Genomic DNA, 9702 nt, shown 5'->3' on the forward strand with positions numbered 1-9702 from the left:
TGTGTGTGTGTGTGTGCGTGTGTGTGTGTGTGTGTAAGAGACAGAAAGAGAGAGAGAGAGAATCAAACAGACAGACAGAGGAAGAGAGAAAAGTATGCTTATATGTTAGAAAATATAATCTATAATAACATGTAAATGAGTTGATAACTTGTCTTAAAAGTGGGAAAGGGGAATGAGGTCGGAATGAGGATTGAAAGTTGTGCTGGAGGAGGGGCAAAGAAAAGACAGGAATGGGAAGGGGAGGGCAAGAGGGAAAAGACAGAGGCAACAACACAAACATCTGGAAAGGATTGAGAGGGAAGACGCGAAACAGAAAGAGAGGTCTGGTTAACAGCGGGGAAAAGAGAGGGCAAACAAACCGAGTCAGAAAACCAAGCGCTGAGAGTCATTTTTATCTAGAAAGTGACAGATCGAGGAAGAGGACAGCCTATTTGCAAAAGTGCAGGAAAGAAGGGTTAAAAAACTGAAGACTACCAACACACAAAAGAAGAGAGGAAAAAGGCCAGCTGGTAGATGTCAGCTTCCAACCCACAAGGGATATTTCACAAGGGAAACAAACCAAAGAAGTAAAACTAGGCTGAAGAGTCAAGAAGAGGAGCGTGAATAAGAAAAGCTTCGTTATTAATCTGAGAATCCCAGCTTTCAGGTACGGTGTGTTTAATCTGCAGATCTATGCAAAAGCCAGAGAGACAATACCCATTATGTATGAAGGCATCCATCGAGTCCCATGTTAAAGCCAGTACTTTTAATGGAAACCTGTGTAATAACGAATAATTCATGCATATTTGAGTTCATATTTCATGCAAAGAGTTGCTGTATGCAGTTTCTTCACCTTTCTTGTAAAAAAAAAAAACACATGCTGTACTTGTAGTTCTGCTCCCCTGTGGCACAGAGGGACACACATATCAGTGATTCTGCATGTTTAGGGCTACATCCACATAATGTATGTACTTCATGTTTCTGCTAATCTTTCAGGCAACAGGATGGTTTGTTGCAATGTAAAATGTGGCTAAAATGTTGTCAGCGTCAACATTTAAAATCACTGGCATGGTCCTTTAAATTTAAAAGGCATCAAAGCTGTTTTTCAAGAGAAATTAAAAAATAATACTAATAGTTTCTCAGTACCTTCACAGAAATTGCATTATCCAAGTAACACCTACAATGTGCACGGGAAAATTGTCTTCATACTACACAGTTTTAAATCCCATATATGTCATCCTGCTGGGTAGGACAGTCACATCAGTGAAACTGAACAAAATGAGTGAGATTTACAAGTGTGGAGTGATCAGAATGTAAAATCTGGAGCTATACTGGATAAGATGGCAAAGGTGATAGGGAGCAACACATTTCAGGTATCTCAGTTTCTGTCAGTAGATTTTAGTTTTCGATCACAAGATGAAAATTGGCCTTTTAGGCTAACTTTGGAGCAGTTTCCTTGTGTTTCAGCTGTTGAATGACTGTGTGCCTTTCTGTCACAGACAAATAAAGCTACAAAGCTAATAAATCACTAAATAAATTAATAAAAAAGATTGTTTGGTCATTGTAAAAATCTAAAGCCTTTTAGATTAGCCTTTTTCAACTAGAACTTAAAAAATGCTATAGAAATGTTTTGTTTATTATCAGCATTGTTATTACTTTATCATGGTGGTATTCACTGTGGTTTAACACATCCATACCTCAGGATCACATTGCTATGAGGGGGGGACCGTATGGATGAGCTGTACCTTGAACTATGTTATGAGTCACAGTTCTGTCTCACCATTGGACTGGTTGTGGTGAATGGCTCAGGCACCATTTACAGTAATATAATTAGGTCTTGTAAGCAGGGGAGGGAGCTTCCTTCCTGTCAGCAGCTGGACTTCCTGTGTGGGGTCACTGGCCAGTGTGAGGACCACTCTGTCAGCAAGGCTGGCTTCAGACTGCCAATACACTCATGTACAAACACACACAAACCCACATGAAATATACGGCATGATAAACTTTATTGTCCTTGAAGGGTAATTTGTCTTGGACATTGAAACTTCAGTAACAAGGATATAAAAACTCTGAAAAAAGGAAGAATAGGAGAAGGCTACAGCGTGTCAACATTTCATGTAAAAAAGATTCATACCATGACAAAAGAAGGTGCTCATTGGACTTACGGGGAAAATATTTCCATGAGAACGTACAGATAATCCAAGGCAACTCTTCTTGTGCATGAAAAGCTTTTTAGCTTTTTGGATATAAAAACTCTATTTAAAAAAAAGAAAGAAAGAAAAACACTGGCATCAAACAGAAATATCATACTTCCTATCCCCAGCATCATGGGTAGCAACTATGTCTAAGTATAAATGACAATCTGACATTTATACATGTATTATGGGGGTGAAAAATCACAAACATCACTCATTTGATAAATCAGGATGAGGAAACAGAAAGAGCCATTAGGCAGGAGTCTAAGTGGTGTGGATAAGGACCAACACACTGATCCTCCCAGGCCACAGCTGCATATCAAACCCTGAACTGAATAATAATATCACATTTTTCAAAATGGGTGAACTGTCCCTTTAAGGGAGTTTCATGTACAATGGTGGGGAAATTCAGAGTGCCATGCTCTAAATTGTTAGACAGTTTTTGCAACCTGCCAAGAGCAAAACTTGAGGGGAAATGACTGAATATTGAATAGTAATTTTTCAGCATGAAAATGGCCCGCTTTCAAGCTACAAAATATTAGCTATTCTAACTACTACCTCAGTCTTAGATTATCAGTATTAATATAATTTTTTTAAAAACCCATTCTTCTCCCAAACTGCAGTATGTATGCTGCATAATACTTTTATACATCCTGCTGCGAAACATATACCCCTGACAAAACTTGACAAATGTTTTCTGCTTTAACAAAATCACAGATTCCTCAGCCCTGCACACACACTCTCTGTCTCTGTATCTCAGCAAGTCCTGAAAGATACCTTCCACAATTACATTTCCTAACCACATACAACCATGAGTACACTTTCCTGTATTGTACGTATCTTATAGTACCTGTGTCATGGAAAATATTTCAAGAATGACATATTTACATAAGCATGGCAATTAGACCTCTCATTCTTTCCATTTTATTCTTTTTCCCATAGGATGTCAGTGTCCCGCAAGTGCCTGTGCTGTGTCAAATACCTGATGTTCATCTTTAACCTCATCTTCTGGGTTAGTATTTATAGATCTCAGAGACATACGGCCGCAGGTCTGATGAAACAGCTACAAAGTCAATTGTAGACTTTTGGGTACACAAAGCCGGGCCTGGCTCTATGGCTCCAGGAGAGCGCCCCGTCTCCTTAATCCACGCGAGGTGCCTGTTTGGTCCATGGCTCACATGGTCTTGGGAGCAGACCTTACCAGAAGCTGCACCGCTCCCAGGGTCAAAGGGGCAAACAAACCCCTTCCAGGACAATAAAATGGTGATGCTAGGAAGGACAAGTAAGACCCATTCACTTCTAATAAGACTTCACTGAGTCACTGAGACGAGTTCAGTAAAAACAGGCTGTTGGTGAACCAGGCCTAGATTTTGTTGTGGTCCTTAATCAAGCTCTGGATTATGTACCGTGGCTTCTATGTCAAAGGCATCTGCATTCAATCGGGATCCGCCAGCCAAAATTCAACTGCGTTACTCAAAAACAGACCATGATAAAGGGAACAAGGCCCTATTAAAGCAGGATTTGGCACCACAACAGCATATAAAAGCAGGTCTAAATAAACAGAACCAGGACCCCGTTCCCAAAAAACATTGCACAGCTTCTTTACCAATAGTATTTTCTGCTCATGAGCTAACAAACAACACTAAAGCTTATTTGCATGAATCGACCATAAAATAGCTGACAAAACAGTCCTTTATAAATAAAAAATTTGGCTGCACTGGATTCAAGTTGCCTGGAATAGAATCCTTTGCTGTTTTATTGGTTTTATTGGACTACAAACTAAAACTCAAGCCTATTGGTTAGTTGATTTTTGCCCCAGCTTGAGGCAGTACTTTTGCCAAACCACTGTTTCAGTCCTTTCTCTAACTGAGGTACGATCCACTCTACAACAGAAAAAGCTATTCCTGCCCGTGAATTCTCCAGTCTTTTCAAATTGTGGACATTCATCCTTCTCTACAAGACATAAAATACTATTGACTAAAACTAGAGTTGTGATACAGGTTTGAGAGTCAATTATGTTTTTTCCCTCAAAAGCTTGGAGGTTGTGGCCTGTTTGGTGTTGGGGTCTGGCTGTCCTTCACGCAAGCAGAGTTTTCCTCCCTGCCGCTGTCGTTCCCCTCCCTGTCGGCTGCTAATCTGCTGCTTGTCGCCGGTGGCATCACCATGGTGACTGGTTTCCTGGGTTGTCTTGGCGCAATGAAGGAGCAGCGCTGCCTGTTGATCACGGTGAGATGGGCGCATTACAGCAACACAAATGGCAACTCATACATGACAGAGACCTTGTAGATATTTTATTCATAAAGGGATAAAGGGATCTCATTGTTACTGAGTGCTGGACAGTGGCTGGATGCTCCAAATGCTAACTGTTAGCCTCCTGCCATTGAGGTGAACCTCCCCCCAGCTAACACTCTGAAAAATTACCAGCTTTTGGAGTGAAATGTTATATAAAATTTTCAAAATGAGTAAAGGAATACTTTTGTGGAATAAGACATGGAAATGGTGATATGGGATTTTACTCTTATGAACACTTCTTTATTTTTTCTTTAAAGGTAGGAGAAACACTGAAGGTGACATATTTTCAGTGTCGCTAATATTACTACGGATCATTCAGATAACTAAAGGCCATTTAGTAGTCCATTAAGAAATGAGCTTCAATCCCCTCTCTGTCTGCAGTTCTTTGTGATCCTCCTGCTCCTGGTCCTGACTGAGGTGACTCTCGTGTTGGTCATACACATCTTTCACAAGGAGGTGAGCGCTCCGCCTACGCCCCCACCATGTAACAGCCACAAGGCAACTGGCCTTCTTTGCTTAAGTCCTGTAATTATAAAGAGTTTTGATGTACTTGTACTGTGCTTGTGAGTATTTCCAAATGTCATAAGCATCTGTTCTATTTGGTGAAGCGGCTCTGATGTAGACTAAATCATATACTCAATAATCAAAAGCTTCTTACAGCTTTTCTAATTCATTGTATAGACTGATTGAAACTGGATGCATGGATAGGATGGATTCATGAATTTCTCACTCTCCTCTGTGCATTCTCCTCATCTTAGCTGGACTCCAAAGCACAAGGCCAGTTAAAGGAAGGGATGATGATTTACACAACAGATGATGGACTGAGGAAATCCTGGGACAATGTCCAGAAAATGGTGAGGAGTGTTTGGTCCCATGATTAAACTACTCATGGCTTCTTATCTTGTGTTCATACACGGCTTATCCGTTTTTAGCATCATTTGGATTTTCTGTGGATTTCACCTCACCAGTGATTTTGAATGTTTGGCCTGTCTATGACAGTTTCGCCAGATTTTATATTGCAACAGATCATTTTGCAAACCATGCGGGGGTGCTAAAGATTTCACACAACATGCAATTCAACATTTCAGCACATGATCAAAATCCCTCAATTTTCAAATTTGAATCTGGTTGAAACAGCCATCTTATAATGGTGGACAGTCCCCCCCAAAAGTCATCAAAGCACAAAAGCTGTGAAAACCAACAGTGCTGCTGCTTTTAGCAAAACTAATGTGGACGACTTTATGATGGTGATGGAATACTGACCTGAAGAAAGTCTGAAGTCTCTCAAAGTTCAATTTCATATCATAGTGGAGTGAATGGAAACCAACAGCTGGATAAAAGGTAGAAAAAATGATATTGGAGCTCTACAATACGATACTTGCTTTAGGAAAACCTTTGGTGATGTTCCTTCATTTTGTAAATATTACACTGAACATGCAAAATTACTGGTGTGGTGCTTTAAAGCGCCATATAGAGCCATGTTTTCAAGACTGACGCATCAATAGTGTATCCACACCCATAAAAAAAAAAAAATGGAGCTCTTTTCAGGTCTTGTAGTTCAGTGCTACTGCTCTAGAGGAGGTTTGCATGAGTCAAACTTCAGCCCCCTCCTTCTCTCTGCCTCAGTTCAAGTGCTGTGGAGTAAGTAACAAAACAGACTGGTATGATGTGCTGAATGGAACGCTGCCCTCATCCTGCTGCTCCGTCGGGACAAACCAGTGTGATGAAGGATGGAGTGAGGTCAGTTTTGCTTCTCCAATACTGTGAGGGTATGGGGGTGGGGGCAAAGAGTCTGGGGAGATCACAGTTCATCTAATTATACAGGAGATGTTTCAGCCTGGTTCTCGAGAACTAACTCCAGATTTGTTCCAGATGTGTGTGTGGATCCATTTAAGAAATGCTTGGAATGGCCCACACTGGGATGATGCAATTTCTGCTCATAGCACCAACATTTCTCATAAAATTTCCCTCCAAAGACCAACCCCAACTCTCTCTCACACACACACACACACACACACACACACACACACACACACGACCCAGTTGGCACCACTTCTTTCTGCATCACGTTTCAATTGGCCTCCCTCTGTGCTAACACCATTTGACTCATTATTATTCCTCTCTGTCCTGCAGCCATGTTACCAGAAGGCAAGGCAGTGGCTCCTAGACAACATCCCCTCAGTCCTGGTGTTTGGAGTGTGCATTGGCATTGTGCAGGTAGGAAACATTTTATTTGTTAGTAAATCAGCTTTTTGCCTTATGCAAATTTTTTCTATCTATCCATCTATCTATCTATGCATTTTGTGGGAACTGTCAGTGTAGATTACATTTTTCTTCTGCCATACACACCAAGTGCTAAATTCAAACCACAAGACAGGGGGAAAAGTGTCTTAATGAGAGAAAATGGATTTTGAAAGTAGCAGAAACTATGATGCAAAGAGATGACTTTGGCAGTAGTACTACTGTAGTAGTAGTGGTAGCAGTGCTAGTAGTAGTACTAGGATCAGTCATAGCTCTTAGGAGTAGGAAGTATTAGCAATAGAAAAAGCAATTAGTGTAAACTGGTGTAAGTCTATAAAGTCTATGAAATGATGGTGGAATGCAATCGAATATTAAAATTTGCAATTTACAAAAAATAAAAAAAATATCTATATCTGATTATTCAGAAAATACATGGTCACTGAAAAAAAAAATTGTAATGTAGGACAGTAGTGGTGCTATCTTGCTCTATTTGTTACTGAGTGCTGGATTCTGTCTGGATGCTCCACATGCTAACTGTTAGCCTCCTGACACTGAGGTGGACTTCCCCCCAGCTAGCATTCTTAATAATAAACACTTTTATCCAATCAAATTGCTAAATTAACAAAGGTGGAGTTTGATCTGTGGCACAATTTTTCAAAAATTGTCAGCAGTAAAACTATTTTCTTGAAGTGTAGAAGTTACTGGATCTTTAATCCACTGAAATGGTTAAATAGCACAAAAAAAGAACAATAAGGTAAATACAAGAGTATAGGTGTGATTTTTCTGAACCAGTTCAAAGAAATATGCAAAGAGCCAAGAAAAAATGAGATATCAAGCTTAAGATTTTCAAGTGAGTGGTTCAGACAGAAATCTGCAAAGGGCAAAATGTTTTTTTTTTTTTCTTCTTTTTTTTCTTTTGTGTGAGTTGAACTAAAACTCTACTTTGGTAGGCAAGCCTGCTTTGCTGTTAATGGGTTTTTTTTTAATAGTTTCTCACAAATAATCTACACAGATATTTGTGCTAATGGTGCATGCTCCAATTCTATCAAAGGGTTAAATTTTAATCTATCATGAGCGCAAATTCTTTGACTAAACTTTGACTAATAGACTTAACTGTGACTATATATGCTCAGTGGCCACTTTAGGTCCACCTGTACACTCTATTACAATCCAATCCAACTGTTGTGCCATAAAGTTTCCTCTCCTGCTGCCTATAATGCTCAGCTTGTCTTGTTGTCACAGTAACAGAGGTGTTCATTCACTTCTATGTTTGGCATTGAGCTCATAGTTAGTGCTGCTGTTGGACTGGACTGCAATTTACTGACAGCTGTTTCTACTATTCTGTCCCCCCTTATGTATGTATTAATAGTTAGGACAAAAAATTAGAAACACCTCTCAGTATAATGTAGGCCAGTACAAGACAGTACAGATAAACTACAACCTCAGTAATAAACACAGAATTAAATTGACACATTCTCCACAATTTCAACACAAACTGAACATTATACACTTTGTTAAAAGGTAGGATTTATGGCAGAGCTGAGCTGCATTAGACTGTACAGGTGGACCTGATAAAGTGGCCACAGAGTGTAGGTATGGTCATGTAAATCAGTTTATTGGGAAGAACACCAGGGTGTTTACAATAATATCTGTGGCGTACATAATGATTACGGGACAGTGTGTCTATACATTTTAATAACTGAGAACTATTTATTTCTTGCTATGAATTTGATTTATTTGACCTGTGCTTTATCTTCCTTTGTCAGATCCTGGCCCTCGCTTTCTCCCTGCTGATGTACTGTCAAATTGTGGGTGCTGAAAAGTACTTGGACTGATTCTATTCACAGGCTTTTGGACAGGAATACTTATAATGGACTCCTATGGGATCTGAAAATACCACCACCGTGATTGAAATTTTCAAAAACTTTCGATCCAGGCTTATATGATCCTACGTTGTGCCTCAAATGTCATAACACATCAGATTGAAAGACTACCCCCAACAGAGTTTCTGCCCACAAAGATGAGTTTTTTTCCTTGTTGCATGAAGTATGAAGATGCTTTACTAATAACTGAATAATTTGAATGCATCTAACAGGAGGAAAGAGGAAAATAGCTTCGATTGCACTAAAACTCTGGTTCAACAATGTGCAGTCTGTCAGTTTTGGGTGGGTTAGGGGCAAGCAAGGGCTTGACTTAGAGTTCAGATGTCACAGGGTTCAACCTGAACTGCATGAACATGTAGCATCTTTTTTAAAATCATATATTAGAGCGACATTTAGATCATTTTTTGTTAACAGGATAATCAGAAAATCAGGAGTTTCAAATGGAAATTCATTCAAATACAGTAATAAATTGTTAGGTCTCCAGAGGATGCTGGGTTTTAAGTTTTCACTCGGGTAAATAACTTGATGTTACAAATTTGATTAGTGAAAATTGACTAGATTGCACATTTAAATTAGAGAACCATCTCCTATGTTTATGTTAATCAGAACTATCATTTCACTTTTGTTGTAGCTGAGCAGGCCTTGCATGACATTAGCTTTTCTGTCCTATAGTAGGCAAAAAGACCACACAAAATTCTGTACAAATACTTTAATAAAAACAATGTTTAAAAGATCTTAAAAGCTTGCACATCAGTCTCAGACAATAAATACAGAAACACAGTTGTACTTTGTTCTTACATCATAGCATTAAATGCCCGTAGTGAATATCTCCTCTGCTGTATCCTCTTCGTAGAACTACACAGTGAGCTTCTGTGCATCTTCACACAGAGGCAAGTTCATGTAAATATGTAAAACATTGCAGATAAGTACACATCTCACCATATTTCTGTTGTTTTTGAACCATGAATGTGTGTCAACCAGTGTATAAGCACAAACTTCACATATGTACAGTGCACTACACCAGTAAGTAAAGATGTTATTGCAACCCCCTTGTAGCCCCTGGAAGAACTTTTTATTGCCATGGTTGAAAGTGCATGTGTGGAAAACTCAAGTAT

At 39.4% G+C, this 9702-nt stretch overlaps 1 protein-coding gene across 1 annotated transcript; it reads left to right on the forward strand.

Moving 5' to 3' along the window:
* Positions 1 to 289: 289 nt before the first annotated feature.
* Positions 290 to 9675, forward strand: tspan4b (tetraspanin 4b). The gene is made up of 8 exons (XM_030058323.1): positions 290 to 646; positions 3114 to 3183; positions 4206 to 4397; positions 4845 to 4919; positions 5222 to 5317; positions 6090 to 6203; positions 6597 to 6680; positions 8471 to 9675. The coding sequence occupies exons 2-8, from the start codon at positions 3115 to 3117 to the stop codon at positions 8537 to 8539; spliced, it is 699 nt and encodes a 232-aa protein (XP_029914183.1). The 5' UTR covers positions 290 to 646; position 3114; the 3' UTR covers positions 8540 to 9675.
* The last annotated feature ends 27 nt before the right edge of the window (positions 9676 to 9702 follow it).

This window comes from Myripristis murdjan, chromosome 8, assembly GCF_902150065.1.
Source record: "Myripristis murdjan chromosome 8, fMyrMur1.1, whole genome shotgun sequence".
Taxonomy (NCBI): Eukaryota; Metazoa; Chordata; class Actinopteri; order Holocentriformes; family Holocentridae; genus Myripristis; species Myripristis murdjan.